This window comes from Gymnodraco acuticeps, unplaced genomic scaffold, assembly GCF_902827175.1.
Source record: "Gymnodraco acuticeps unplaced genomic scaffold, fGymAcu1.1, whole genome shotgun sequence".
Lineage (NCBI taxonomy): Eukaryota > Metazoa > Chordata > Actinopteri > Perciformes > Bathydraconidae > Gymnodraco > Gymnodraco acuticeps.
The window spans coordinates 2353225-2368561 of record NW_022989977.1 but is presented as its reverse complement, the minus strand read 5'-3'; the positions used below and the strand labels follow the sequence as shown (position 1 = coordinate 2368561).

At 39.1% G+C, this 15337-nt stretch overlaps 2 protein-coding genes across 7 annotated transcripts in view; one reads left to right on the top strand and one right to left on the bottom strand.

Annotated features, from left to right (window-relative positions):
• rgl2 (ral guanine nucleotide dissociation stimulator-like 2) overlaps positions 1 to 5843 on the top strand; it is a 30037-nt gene extending 24194 nt beyond the window's left edge. For all 3 annotated transcript variants that reach the window (XM_034211363.1, XM_034211364.1, XM_034211365.1), the window contains 9 exons: positions 538 to 597; positions 1510 to 1596; positions 1700 to 1732; positions 2021 to 2142; positions 2229 to 2315; positions 2515 to 2608; positions 2788 to 3012; positions 3222 to 3336; positions 3837 to 5843. In XM_034211363.1, coding sequence (XP_034067254.1) covers positions 538 to 597; positions 1510 to 1596; positions 1700 to 1732; positions 2021 to 2142; positions 2229 to 2315; positions 2515 to 2608; positions 2788 to 3012; positions 3222 to 3336; positions 3837 to 4018 — 1005 coding nt within the window. In that variant the 3' untranslated portion in view covers positions 4019 to 5843. The remainder of the gene's footprint in view (positions 1 to 537; positions 598 to 1509; positions 1597 to 1699; positions 1733 to 2020; positions 2143 to 2228; positions 2316 to 2514; positions 2609 to 2787; positions 3013 to 3221; positions 3337 to 3836) is intronic.
• A 170-nt stretch (positions 5844 to 6013) lies between these two features.
• dnase2 (deoxyribonuclease II, lysosomal) lies at positions 6014 to 13790 on the bottom strand. Of its 4 annotated transcripts, none has more exons than XM_034211261.1 (8): positions 13480 to 13785; positions 12599 to 12654; positions 12194 to 12248; positions 11888 to 12044; positions 10758 to 10860; positions 10020 to 10184; positions 7554 to 7772; positions 6014 to 7320 (listed from the first exon to the last, which is right to left on the bottom strand). In XM_034211261.1, the coding sequence occupies exons 2-8, from the start codon at positions 12630 to 12632 to the stop codon at positions 6950 to 6952; spliced, it is 1104 nt and encodes a 367-aa protein (XP_034067152.1). In that variant the 5' UTR covers positions 12633 to 12654; positions 13480 to 13785; the 3' UTR covers positions 6014 to 6949. The 4 variants fall into 4 exon arrangements, with proteins under 4 accessions (XP_034067152.1, XP_034067151.1, XP_034067153.1 ...); XM_034211260.1 differs by having other exon boundaries at positions 12194 to 12291; positions 13480 to 13784; XM_034211262.1 differs by lacking the exon at positions 12599 to 12654 and having other exon boundaries at positions 13480 to 13790.
• Positions 13791 to 15337: the final 1547 nt, after the last annotated feature.

The window sequence follows — 15337 nt, the reverse complement described above, 5'->3', positions numbered from 1 at the left end:
TAGTTGTGTTTTGATCTGCTGTGATGGTGCAAAGCGGGCATCAATACTTTCGCATTAGTTGCGATGTTACCCATCATACCCCCAAAGGAATTCATCCAAACATATGCTTTCATTTTGAAAGCTTCACTACAAGCTTTGATGCCAGAGAACAGCATCGCCATCTGTTGCCCTTTGATTTTCCTCAGCACAGCGACTTGCTTCCCTTTATCTCTCAGCTTGTCTAAAAATGACTACCACAAGCAGACAGAGTGAGATGAGTGATTCAGACTAATGAAAGACTTACTAAAAGTTTAGGGAAAGAAATAATACACAACACTGTCATTGAAGAATGTTATGAAATAATATAACTATAAAGCATTATTAAGATTGATCCCTACAGCAGGACTAGATTGTGGTATTTGTATTGTAATGGTTCATTTATGGTTTATTTATTTCTGATCGCATATATGCTTTGACTTTGTGGCGAGGCTGTTCTCTCAACAATTGATTCCATGGTCAAGATTTAACTTTAAATCTTCCCTTGTTTTTGTGTTTCAGGAGGGCACATCCAAGTTCGCCAACATTGACAACAGGATCAACAACAAACATTTAAATCGGGTAGGTAGAGTGGAAAGAAAGACTTGTGTGAAATGATGGAGGTTTCGCTTTTAAGGAGACAGTGTTGTTTGTGGAAGGTCACATGGTTGACCATTAAGAAATGAACTCTCTAACAACCTGCTAAAAACCAAAGACTGTTGATGCAAAGGCCAGCAGCACCCAGGTGTATATGGCTGAAATATTGCAAATAAGTGTCTTTAAACACTCAGCTTTGCTCAGTTTAACATTTGTAAATCATTCTCAGTGGAGTGTCAGATCACCAAGACATATCAGAAATAAGAAATGACCTCAACCTTTGTCGTTGAGGTAAAGCATGAGATCTTAAAACCCATTGATAAAGAAACTTTCTTCACTAACTTTACAGCCCACGCCTAGTGTGCATACTAATTGTTTTAGCCTGAAGGGTTATACACCACCACAGGCCTTTATGGGAGACCTTGGGACATTTATGAATGATGTAAGACCCTGCAAAAGTGTCATTAGTATTGTGAAAGTTAGGGGACAAAATGTGATATAACATCTTTTGAAAAGTCTTCAAGAGCTGTAGTTGAAGGGCCTGTCATGGATATTCAATATAGGTTTGGTATGTCACACGCATGAAAGACATTATTGTTAAAAACATGAATAGTTTTTCAAATCACAGTTTTTCTACAAAAGAGTACATTCAATCATTGATACTGATGTCACTTCTGTTAAGAGGGGGGTGTTTGAGAGGTTTGATGGAGGGCATGCAGCGGTGGACTGGAACAGAGGGCTGTCGTGTGTGATGTGCTGAATCTGAATGAGCCATTGTTTGAGAAATAGCTGCAGGCCGCCGCTTTGTAATCTTTCGTTGGGCGGGCTCGTGACAAAGTGAATAGAAACCTCTGGGGAACTGATAAAACACTTGCCTTTTCTTTTCTTTTTTTACAGTCTAATGCCCAGGGCACAGTGCCCTACCTGGGCATCTTCCTCACTGACCTCACCATGCTGGACACTGCGGTCAAAGACAGGCTGGATGTAAGTTGCTCCTATCTCTACCAAAGGGAAAGTTGGTCATAAAGTTGCTCAGTATTTTACAATTATCAAACTGACCTAACACATCCTGTCACTCCCTTCACAGAACGGCTACATCAACTTTGACAAAAGGAGAAGGGTGAGTGATGCAATCGGTGTGAGAGATAAAAGGTTGAGCTGATGGTCTTGACTAATGTTCTGTTTCTGCTAAATCATTAAAAAGTCACGTGACCCTGTGAAAAAAAGAAGAGATGATTTTTTAGATAAAGCGTAATATATTGAAAAGAGGTAAAATAATATTGGAGGGAGAGTGGAAAGGGCCTTGTGGTGCAGAACAAATACATATAACTAGCACTGTAATACCAGGTCAGCCAACATAGGTCATTTTGTTTTATTATGTAACCTTCAGGTGATTCTTTGTTAACAGGAGTTTGAGGTTTTGGCTCAAATCCGTCTCCTGCAGTCTTCCTGCAAATACTGTGTGTTCACCAGTGACGAGGCCTTCACTCAGTGGTATCAGAGCGTCCCTACACTAACAGAGGAGCAGAGGTACATATACATGTATATTCTGTATAAAGACAATTCATTTGTATGACATGTTACAAATATTTGATCTTGTTGATATTGTAATTCAGTTACAGGCTGTCCAGTGAAATTGAAGCCCCTGGCGAGCCCAGCCCCCGTGGCCTTACTCCCACAGTCATCATCACACAGTGCCGAGAGTAAGCTATACTGACTGATCTCACACACATAAAACAGACAGATTACCAATATACCACACATACATTTGTTGTGCTTTTGATCCCTTTTTCTGGCATTTTTCTGACTCATTTATTATTTTAAAAATAAGATTGATTAATCACTGATAATAAAAGCACTACTTTCTACCCTAATTTGAATTTTCTTTCTCGTGTTCTTCAGCCTGAGTAACTCTCGGAGCAGCCTGACGGGGGACAGTGACAGCCTGTTTGACTTTCCCTCCCCTGTCAATCATCTGCTCTCAAAACTCACAAAGGTAATACAGTTTGATTTGTGCTTAAAGGCCAATTTGTATTAGCTTGTTTCACAGACATATTCAGAAACGACTCTTTTATTTTGCCTAAATCTGCTAAAAAGCTTTGTACTGAACTTGGAAGTTATACAAGAAAAACCCTTGGATTATCATCTGCCCCGTTGCTGTTTTTCTGATTGCAGCATATGAGATCTCCGTCTGTGTCCTGTCTGGATGTTGACACGTCGTCTTCAACCATTGAATCCACCCCTGCCACGTTGACCCCAACCACTCCCACAAAATCACACCGCCGATCAGTCTCCTGCGGCAACAACCCCACGTACAACATCCAAGGGTCGGGGCCTGACATGCAAATCATCAGGATACGGATGGACCTGCACGATGGAAACTTATACCGAAGCATACTGGTACTTTTTCAAGCTATTTTATTAGCAGCTGTAATGAGAAAAGCTCTGGTCCCGAATGATCTGCGACATGCTGCACTTACGGCCTTTCTTCTTATCTGCGAGGATCCCGTAATGATAGTCATCAGGATCAGATCCTTGGATTCAATGGAGCCAGGATATCATTAGTGCAAATCAAGCTGTGTCATTGTTATCTTCCTCTCTCCCTTCAGGTCACCAGCAATGACAAGACACCCACCGTCATCAGCTCTGCCTTAGAGAAGCACAATCAGGACCCCAAACAGACGTCCAGATATGAGCTGATCCAACTTCTGCCTGAAGGAAAAGGTATAGACACACGTGACTCCAGTGCAACAAAAAAAAAAGTTCAGTTTTAAGACTATCAGAATCAGAATTCCTTAATTCATCCCACAACAGGGATATTGACATTATTACCGCAGCAGAAGTATAATAAGTGTAAGAGAATAAAGTAAAGGGAATAGACTTGCATATTAAGAAAATGACAAAGTAGGCAAAATGTCATTAATAATAAAAAAACACAATAAGTAAAAAACTAAAAGCACCATGGTCAAAAACACTAAGGAGCAGTATTTTTATGTTTTAAAAGGGACGATACGAAGTTAAAGAGGTATCTGGTACTGTGGTAGGTGGTCTACTTATCAAAATTGACACAAACTGAGGTCATCTTGATAATTGTATTTCTACTTCTGCTATCTATAACTTTGGTTAACTTTAGGTTTTTGTTGCGCAGCAGCAGCTTTGGAGAAGCTTTATTGAACCCTGTCGTATGTATTCATTTATTTCTCTCTCTTCTTCTCTGAACACAGAGCTGGTCATCCCTGCTACAGGAAATGTCTTCTATGCCATGACATCATCTAGTGTTGACTTCCTTTTGAGGAGGAAAGGCGGGAACACTCCTCTGGGTTCATCGCCGCTCAGCACCGAGTCGAGCGCCACGTTTCCTCGAATCAAAGCCAAGGGGAGGAGACTGGTCCGGACACTATTTTGACATCAGACTTTCCTCAACCCGACCTTGTCCACAGTGACGGGGTTTTCTCCTCACAAACAGTAAATGTGGCCTTTCACACATGCCTTTCCCTCATGCTCCTCCATAGCTTTTTCTACCAAGACCAGGACCACGTCTGAATCTGCTGCTGAAGAACTGTCCGTTTCCTCTTCTCCACACAGTATGCATAACTTTACACCAAGAGAAAGAGCAATGGAAGCCTTTATCTGAGTGCTTTTGGTGCTGGCTCTAGAGTCCCAGTCAGGGACACTTGATGCATATTTTTCATTCCATCTCAATGAATAAGATCTGTTTTAATTGCTTATATCCGCAATCCGGAAATCCCCTTGTTGTTGCGTGCCTCAGTTGTGAGCGAAGCTTCGAAATGTAAAAAGAGGATTTAATGGGTCAGAACGTCTGTGAACACCTGAGATGCCGATGAAGGATTAAGGAGAGAGTGTTTATTTGGGAAGAAGCATGAGGAAATCTAAATATACAGAGCCTGTCAGACGAGTTCTTGGTGAAGAGCACACATGAGGAGAGCCCAAAGACATAGTGAGAGTGCACCATTGTAGAAAAAACACTGGAGCTTGACAAATGTTTTGTACATATTTATATATTTTGTACGTCTGAAAGATGTCAACATCGTGTTTACACTGGCGAGGAGCTTCAGGTCCATGTGTCCGAATTGTCTAAAAGAAAAAATGCATCAAATACCTGCAAGATTTTACATTTTTAGTCATACAGATGTTTATTTAAACATAAACTTGAAGCTGCATGAGTCAATCAAAAATAATTTATTTTTTATTTGATAGGAGCTGCTTGTTTTGACTATCCTAAATATAATGATTGACTACAGCTATGCAACACGTTTTGTCCTGTTTAAGCAACATTTGGAGGGTTTGCAGAACACAGAAAGTTCCTTCATGGTGATTCTCACAGCTGTTATCAACCCTGTTTCAGCAGCAGCTGTTGGGCGAAGCCCCTGAATGCCACCTGTCCACAGCAGACACACACAGTTAGAGATTTGCTGGTGAAACAATGTCAGCTAAAGAGAAAGATATCTTTTCTCAAGAGTTGTTTTAGACAAAACTACCCCTTATAGGAGAGCACTTGTGTTATCAGTCTGACGGTAATACAACTCCAGATAAACACTTCCTCTTCAGCTTGTTGCATAATTAGCCAGCTGTTTGGCAACTTTATAAGCTGTCATAGCTTGTTTAAGAAAATATTCTGACCTCTAGTGGCCAAAACATTAATTATTGCAGCTTTAAAAAACAACCTCGCAGCACTTTTAAAGCTTGTGGCTGTGCTTCAGTTCCTCACTGCTGTACCAAAACCATGAAGAAGGCACTAAGGAAAATCTGATCTCCCTTCATAGGTTTTACAGGTCTTACATTATCAAGAGAGCATAATGTAATTCATGCACATTCGTACCCAGCTCTGCTGCTTCACTACTGTTTACATACAGTACAAAGCCTCATGTTATAAATGAACCTGTTACCTTCCGTGTAGGTTTGAAACACGTGTGACGTCTGGCTGTATCTGCTCAGTGCTTGTGAGGCCTCCTTACAGGCTGAGGCTTGAGCATAGCGGACCAGGGAGAGGATTCTGGGTAATAATGGATGACGTGTGCGAGCATGATACTATGCTACTGATTGTTTTAGTGCCTTTCTCCACAGGATGTTCATCTTTCCCGTGTTTAGAATGTACGTGAAGGAATCGCAGTCACCTCAGTGCTGTGCAGTTTCACATCAAAGCTATTTATGCACTACATGCAGGATGTCTTATTTTTGTGGTAATAAATTTACTTTTCTATGAATTTCAATGCTTCTGACTGATTTGCTGTAAAACATCCCACGTTCAATAGACATATTTTTGTAGTGCTGCTCAGTATCCCATCAATATAAGTAAAGCTGCCTATATGTCAAATACACACCTTATTTATGTTCCAATGGAAAAGGTAAACAAGCTAAATAAATGTACAATCAAATAATACTCTGTTTTAGATTCTTTATTCAGATTCAAGCCAGCAACTCCACCTTCAAGCAAAATCAAGGAATGTATGATACAACTATAAAATCTAAGACACAGAAAAAGAGTTCTGGATATGTCAGAAAAGCACATTAGAAATTCATAAACAGTTATAACCAACCTAGTTAATAATACGAGCATTCATGAAACAAAGTATTAAAGCATTCCTTAAACCTGAAGGTTGTCAGTATCTGTAGTTTAATTATTTGGAAAACATCACTTTCTGCTGAATGTAACAATTAATAATACCAAATTGTGAAATTATATTTTCAACCTGCAAAGTTTGAGAATCCCTGAGAACGTTCCCACAAATCATTTAAGGTGAATAGAAAAAAAAATCATCAAAAAGTTTTAATTTATCGAGGTAGCTCATATCTACCGGTTACCACAATGTCTCTTCAGTTTCTGTTAAAAGAGCTCACAGCAGTGTTTAAGACCCTTGATCAACATGCATTCATTTAAAGTAGCACTTTGAGGGTTTTTTAAAATTATTATTAACCCTGAATTTCCCATAAAGCCCTCTGCTTCCTGTCATATTTGTCCTCCTCCAGCATTGTTCTGTATGCTTTCAGTCTGAAGAGGAGGATGTAACAGCCCTTAATAACATCCAATCATCATTTGGAAGTCAATTGCTTTGGGTACCAAAAACTGGTACCAAAAACGTTAATCCGCCTCTTACTTTGAATGATGCAGTCCCACATGAACTCGCCATTTCCTGCCAAATGTGGATCAGTTTCAGCCCTCCAATTTTAGAAAAGATCATTCATTTAATTAAATGTGATCAAATATTAAAAGAAACATGTGCAAACATTTCACCTAAAAACCCACATGCCGGTTATTATCTTATGCGTGTTGTTCCTCTCCTCAGGCCCAGGTATCCCATCATGCTCTAGCAGCGAGTCAGCACTGACCCGTTTCTCCTCCACAGCGCTGGCACTGCAGCGCCGCCGTCCTGTACGCCTTCCACACCACGGGGTCCTGCAGACACACCGTGCCGCCGCCCCGCTTCTCCTCCGCCTGGTTCCGGTTGATGTCTCCCACACACACCCATCCCCCTCCGGACCCCGCCCCGCCCGCCGTGGTGCTGACGGCCCACTTAGAGTGGTCCTGGCTGTTCTTGAAGTCGAACGTCTGCCCCGGGTGGATGAGCTTGATGTCCAAGACCTTCCATCCCAGCGAGCAGTCGGAGGGGAGGATGCCTGTGGAGCGAATCCAGAACTGGACCAGGAGATCTGACTGGAGGCTGGGGGCCACCCAGGAGTGGTACAGGTCTGCAGAGAGGCAGGATGGAAAAGAACATGTTTTTATTATCTTAAAAGGTCTCGTATTATACAGTTTGTCATCAATATATTAAAGGTCTCAGATATATACAAGCATGTCTCATGCCCTGTTTCAAGAACACAATGCTGCTCTAGGAGGAGATTCAGGTTGGCCAGTGTATACTTGTAAATAAGTTAAAGCGGACACAAACTTTAGAACTTCTTTTATCTCTCCAAAGTCGTACCGTTGTCAAAAGAAGCTCCTTTGGCAAAGCTGATGAAGCTGGTGCCAGCCTTTGAGGTCAGAGTCACGCTGCGATTGGATACAGGTTTGATGTGTGGAAAGATGTGAACAGAAGGATGTTTCTTCACACAGAGATCAGCCAGAGCGGGCACGAGGGACGCCAAGGACTCTGGGACGTCGCAGTCGTACACATTAGGCTGATTGATCTGAAGCTGCTCTCCTGCGGTGCAAAACAAATTAGATTGCAGGCGAACGCTGCTAACGGCACTGTAGGCACTTTACTTGTTAGGTACAGTAAATGAACAGCACTATCCTGGTGAAGTTGGTGCAGAGGGGTATACATTACTTGCACTGCTACACTGTGCACAGACACATATATCTAATTATAGATTCTGAAAAATAAATAAAAAAATCATTCATGTAAAATTGGAGTAATTTGGATGTTTATAATTTCTCTTCTTGTCCCTACTCTCTTTCAACCATTCTTGATGGAAATCTCCTTTTTTTTTTTAGAACAAAGGAGTATTCAAATTAAAATAAGCACATTGTTCTTTATTTCACTTAAACAATGCACATTTTCTCTAACCATTATTATTGATTAACCAATCCATTACATAATAGACTGCTTTATCATCAGAGGCATAGACCCATTGTTTATTCTATCATTAAATAGTCAGTTAATATAAAAACTTCTAGAGAGTCCGAGGTGACGCTTGCTTAGAAAAATTATTTAAATGAATTATAAATTCATTCATGATAGTCCATTATACTTTTAGAATTTGCTGCAGGCCAATACAAAAATTGACCACGGCCCCCGGACCATAGTTTGGACATCCCTGATAGGGCCACCATGAGTTTGACGGTTTGGGTTTGGGACTGACATTCATGAACCCTTAATTCATGAAACATAATACCTTTTTTCTAACTTACATTTTCAATTAATCCAATACAATGTTTGCCAAAATATTCTCAAAACGGCTTACATTTATTTTGTTTACAGCTGCTCTTTTTGTTAAATGACTATGAATATTAGCATGGTAAATATATTTCATTCTAAACATCAGCATGTTAGCTAACTACAGCCTCACACAGACTCTAACATGGTGGTTGTGCTGCCTTGAAATAAGTCCTTTTAATCAACTATTCAAATCGTTGTTGATGCAGATGATATCAATTGACTTATACGCTCTTTGGTTCAGCTCTAACTGGTAAACATAAGTACCTGTACAAATCAAATCAGTAATTAGGGTTATTAAATCATTATCAAGCTAATTTTTCTGACCACATACTGGTCTAACACATTGGAAAGGTAGTATTTGTGAACTTGGTGAACAGTATTTTAGTGATAAACTAAATCTCAGTTTCACCTCATTAATGTGCAGATTCCTGCTTCAAGGGGCTTTAAAATGAACACCTTCTGTATGCATGTCACCCAGGACACGGTCACGCTCTCAGCTCCTCAGCTAGAGAGTCCGAATATTTGATAAGGCAAATATATGCCGCAGTGTGAGGGCCAATATCTCTATGGTAACATACTTCAATCTAATTAAATTACCCCAGGCACTGCCATAGCAACGGTGCCAACTTGTGAGTCTGCCAGGGATCTGCACAGGCAGCGCGTGACACGGTGGTGACACCTGTTTACACTGATTATCCTAGATCTGCATTATCCTGTTGTTGTTGTGTCAATACCTGACTGGATTATAAAGCACCCCCAAGAGAATAATGACTTAATAAATCCCTTTTGAAATGAGAGGGAATGACATGAAATGACTATGAAATAATTAAGGAAGAATATTCTTGGTAAAGCCTCATAAACAACAATTACACCCTCATGGGAAACTAAGACTAAAACGTATTGAAACTCATTTACACCAAGCTGCTCTTGAAGGCCGGGTAATGCTCTTATCAATAGAAAGTCTCAGATATATTGTACATGATTATAGGTTTAATATAAGCGTCTTTGAGCAATAGGAAAAGCGCTATAAAAATGTAATTTATTATTATTATTACTATTTTGATATGTTTTGTCTTTAAGGAAGAACTGCTATTATATTGGCAGGGGGTTACATGATCGGCTGATATGATTGAATATCATTTTAATCAAAACGCAGAATGTTTCCGACACCCAATCTATGGGTCAGTCTAATCTTATTTGTTATCTTGCAGACTTTGCTTACAAAATATCATTATTTAAGAAGCTACAAGATTGGGTAATATGTTATCTATTTTGCATAGAAAAGGACAGTTCTCACCAATGTAGATTTGATAGATAGGAGTTTCTCAAATGAATTCATTCTTAAAACTATTCATATATAATAGCAGATAGAAGGCGGATAATTAATCGTTATTAGCTCCCAGCTCTCATACTGTTATTGTGATGTAATACCATCATCCCTACTGTTACATGTATTTTATACCATCTTTGCCTGTGCTATCCAGCCTCATGGCAGGACTCCAGTCTTACCGATGGTCTGGAAGCGCTCGAGCGGGTAGGTAACGCAGATGAAGTTCTGCCCGTTGTTCACACCGCTAGGAGGGTAAGAAAACGTTCCCGCCTGCCGTACAGGGGGGAAATGAGGGGTGCTGTGGACCAACCAGAAGCCCTGATTTTTATCCAGCAGGACAACACCTGAGGAACAAACATATTAAAATGATCAACAAAAAACTTCAAGGTTTTCCCTCCAGGTGGTTGATACCCAAACCAGAACTAACTAAACTGAATTATGCTCATATATCTCAACAGGCCAGGATGCTGCAGTTAAAGGTGATAATTATCTGTAGCTTCATCACTACCAGTGACTCCTTTCACATTGTCCTTTTTTACATTGCATACTTAAGCAATGAAATTATTTGGGGACTAAACATGAGTTGGGCTGCTTTATATCTAAATCTAATCCAAGTCTCTGTCAGGAGTTCTGTTTTAGTGTTTTTGACCTAGATAAGCATTTATTTTTATTTTTATTTCCCCATATTTCCATACAGGAAGTAAGGCTGTAATGACATAGGAATCTAAGGTTTGTAACAAAGCTTCAATTTAAGAAATCTTAAAAAATATACAGTGCGATAGGCTTTGAAATGTTTCTTTGACAGAGCTATAGTCCTTACAAACTTGTCCATATTTGCTGATTTTGAGTATAAAGTCAAATCACTTGCAGCATTATGAACTATGTATGTAATGGAGCTGGACCACTCTGGAGTTCACCTTTTGTGTGCCCCCCTTTACTCCCACTGTTGTCAACCCATCTGTCACCAAGGTCCTCGGGTGGCTTCTGGTCATTGTAAAGGATGTATGCTACCTCTGTGTTCTGTGGAGGGAGAGTTTTTTTAGGAACATTTAAGAATGTTATTCCTGGGCACATTCCAAACACACACATCTGTTAAACGAAATGAAACAGCATAACAATGTTAAGATAAGTAAGGTATACAATCATGTGTTTTGTACGATCATGCAAACTACGATATTATCTTTCCACAGCTGTTAGCAGACACAGACTGCAAATAAACAACCCTCAGTTCTCATTCTCAGTTTCCAGGTTTGATCTAATTACGTCAAGCTATGGCACACTCATAGCTTTGCGGTGGTGGCGAAGTCCATAGGGACTTTGGCAACTGGAAGGTCGCCAGTTCAAGTCCCGGAAAGGCCAAGTGCTACCGAGGTGTCCCTGAGCAAGGCACCGTTCCCTACACTGCTCCCCGGGCGCCGTACATAATGGCAGCCCACTGCTCCTAACACTAGGATGGGTCAAATGCAGAGAAACAATTTTGTTACATAGTTCCTGTACTACGTAATGACAATAAGTTGAATCTTCTTCTTCATCTTCACAATAAGTTGAATCTTCTTTTAAAAAGTTTTCTATCAAACTAAGAATTCTTAGTTAAACATTAAAAGCATAAAAAAACGACATTTTAAACCATAAGTGTTTACTACTGATATTGCTTGAGCTGAATATAGTTATATTGTGGAAATTCAAGAAAGGTATGTGCAGAGAAATGTAACATTGAGAGTAAGGTTTAAAACCACTTTATATGACTGTCAGTTTTAGAATAAATCAAATCTATCAAACAAATACTGGGATGAATTTGTACTTTTAATGGGTATCATTTGCATTTTAAAGAGCTTTTAGATAACATGTACAGTCCTATCTGTCATTACAAAAAATGTACTTTGGAATTGCCATTTGACAATGATCATACATATATTAAAAACATGAATAATAAGGAAGTGCAAACTGTTTAATAACTCGGTGTCACGTGTATGAGGATGCTGACTCCAGCTCTCAGTAAACCAAAGCTTCAGTTAGACTAAGTATTTGTTCCAGTTTCAATACAGACCTCTCCTTGTGAGTAGAGTTGTCCGACGGTCCTGCCCAGAGCGCCTGTGGTGTCGTTCACTGTCCCCTTCCCGTTAGTCCAGCCTTCACTCCCTTTGTCCAGCAGTAAATACATCTCACCCTTGTCATGTTCTTTAGGCAGCTTGTACAAATAGAACCTGACACAAGAAAATATATAGATTAAACAGCTTGACATTAAACTGATATGCAAATGATTGTTTAATCTAGAAAGCTTTCTTATGACACGTGCATTTAGGTGTTTAGTGTATTTGCAGAGGCTTGTCTTGTGCAGCACTCAGTGATTTACCAATCCACAGCATCTCCTTTGTCGTTGTAGCAGGTGATTGGGGAGGTGTCGCCACCTGAAGGCACACAGAAGATCAGCAGGGACAGGAACAGAAGCATCTGAGAATACAAAATAGACTTATAATAGTCATTACAGTTAACACTGTTCATACCGTAAATATGTTTTTACAATAATTGTGTATTAACCCCTGTAACTGGGTTCTAAATTGCTGCATTACTTTGGCTAAAGGAGTTTTCCCCCTGTTAACAACACATATGTTAAACTATGGAGATACTATGTGCCATTCCAAAATTGAGGAAGTACTCTGGTATAAAACTTTACAACGGTACCAACTACCAATACAACAGTGAAGATATTACAAATTAACATTTATATTCGAAGTTATACTTCAATTTCATTTCAAACCTTTATTTAACCAGATTGGTCCCATTGAGATCATAGATCTCTTTTTCAAGGGAGACCTGCAGCAAATAGGTTCCACATGAAACATAAAACAACATAAAACAATAGAGGATATCATACAACATATTTACAGGCTACATTTGCATACTTATCGACATTTACAAGTACCCATAGTTTCAAAGAGCATTTCACTTCGACTAGCTTTAAAAACATACAGAGGAATGAAATTGCTCAGTTTCAATTCTAGCTGAAGACTGTTCCAAGCAAGTGGAGCTGCGCACATAAAAGCTGTTCTTTTTTTTCCTAAGACAGTCTTTGCTCTTGGCACATCTAACAAGACTACATCATACGATAGATACAACAAGTACAACATTTATTGAAGCACTTTAATGCTACTTTGAGTTCACCAGTTGGAATGCACAATTTCAGCATATTATAGCTACATTATATAATATGATTATATTTAAAGATAATTAATAACTTAAATGTTGCAGCTGGTGAAAGGGGGGCTATCTATTTTAAATACTACTTAAAAGCATATTCTCTAATAATACTGCGTTCATTTGTTGACTGTATTTAGTATCAATAACATGAAGCATCAAAGTAAATAAATATATCAAATACATGTAGTGGAGTGAACAGTACATTACTCCTCCTCTGACAGACCTTAGTGAAGCAAAGGTAGAAAGTAGCATGCTAGTCGAAGTGATTTAATGTAGGCTACTTTACCGCTAGTCAGCAATAACCATAACTTATTAATAAATATCATACTGAGTTTAAAATCTGAAGGGGAAGTATAACGTAAATCAGAGCAAGTCGCAGTCTGTGAGCTTGGTACTAAACACGGAATGAAAATAAAGTTTAATTTAACCACTTCTACTCACCTTTATAGCTGAGCGTCTTTGTCCTCATTCATGTCCTCAATGTGTGACTATCGTGTTTTTTGCACAAACTTGTAGCTACTGTAGTTCCACATTTCTGAGCAGGTTTCATCTTTGTCCACATCCTTGTTTAGGCAGTGACGTAATTAAGCGACAGGCTTCTTGAACTACACACAACAAGAGTCAAGACACACATCAACTAAGAAGTGTTCACTTAAGAGAATCAAGTTTACGAAACTACGATTGACAAAAAAACATTATTTATTTTTGTTTTAAATGCTTGTCACTTCCTTGTCCAAGGCTTTAAATCTATAAACGTCCTTGGTAGCACGTCAAGTGCTCGGTGGCGTCACTAAATGGGCGGGGCTGAGTCTAAAAAGTGGTCATAGCTAAATTATTTAGCAAATAAACACAAAAAGAAAAATAAAGAAATAAAGTAGCCTACAACCCTTGAATGCCGAGGAATATTAATAGGCATGGATTTAACATAGACATTATGTTTTTTTATTAACTTTTTAAGATTGTATTTACTTTCTCATAAAACAGATTTTAGCCAACTTGAATTTTAAAGTTGATTTTATTTGTATTTAATCTAAAAGAGCATGGTACTTACACATATTTGATAACTGTAACTATTATCATTCCCAGTTAAAGAGACATTTACTGTCTTTAATCCTTTATATGTCTCTGCATTGTGGATAAGCCTAGGAAACTCTATATAGACAGTAAACCTCCACGCTAAAGTTAGATGTATCTGAGGTTTTATAGACCTAAACACTTTGAAATCTGTTTGAGTGAAATACCCCATCACCACACTAAAAGGAGCTCTCAATCAACCATCTAAAATGAAAAAGAAAACACATGCTGATCTGGCAAAGGCCTCACAAGAACAATTGTAGTGTATTGACCAATCCTAGTATGCATTAAATTTGACCGTGAATGTAGTTAGTTTCTTCCTGTTTGACTCTTTCACAATTGTGTGTGGTTATTTTTTTGTTACGTGGCATTTTAATTTTTCTCCTCCCTTTTTCTACTTTATTTGACTTGATGTCTGGAGCAGGGTCTCAGAAAAGCAGGTTGCTTGAGTTTTATTAAGACATACATTCTGACCTTTGACCTTACATAAGAAATTCAAGTGGATCAAGTAATGACAAGTGCATCCTTCTTATTTTATTAAGATTCAACAATTCCTAAGGCTGACTTCATTTCTGGCTACGCTTCCCTGCAGTCTCTGGATTTCCTTGCTCTCCACTTCAAGACACTGGTATAGCGTACCATGCTGTGAATGGATCTGTCCCTTCCTACATCCAGGACATGGTTAAACCGTACACCCCAGCACGTGCACTCCGCTCTGCATCAGCCAAACGGCTCGCTGCACCCTCACTGCGAGGGGGACCCAAGTTCCCATCAGCAAAAACACGTGGGTTTGCTATCCTGGCTCCAAAATAGTGGAATGAGCTCCCCATTGACATCAGGACAGCAGAAAGCTTACACATCTTCCGGCGCGGACTAAAAACTCATCTATTACTAACTAAAATTACTAACAAAGCACTTATATACTAATAAAGGACTGGCTTATCTAAAGCCAGTTGAGCAGCACTTGAAATGTTTTGGCTCTATGAAACCTGATGCACTTATATGATTCTGTTTTCTTCAAGTTTGTATCTTCTTGGTCGAATGCACTTATTGTAAGTCGCTTTCAAATCAAATCAAATCAAGTTTTATTTATATAGCACATTTATAAACGATTTTTGGTCGAGCCAAAGTGCTGTACATAAAATAAAAATAGCCTACAGTAGAGACACTTTACAGCAAATACAACAGCACGGATTGTTCAGAATATCAGTATGAGAAAAACGAC

Excerpts from the sequence above, each read along its gene's own strand:
- dnase2 (XM_034211259.1), bottom strand. The coding sequence starts at position 12,291 with ATGCTTCTGTTCCTGTCCCTGCTGATCTTCTGTGTGCCTTCAGGTGGC. Across the intron at positions 12,045-12,193 it reads AAAGGAGATGCTGTGGATTG|GTTCTATTTGTACAAGCTGC; the intron begins GTAAATCACTGA and ends TTCTTGTGTCAG. Across the intron at positions 7,773-10,019 it reads CGAGCGCTTCCAGACCATCG|GAGAGCAGCTTCAGATCAAT; the intron begins GTAAGACTGGAG and ends TTTGCACCGCAG.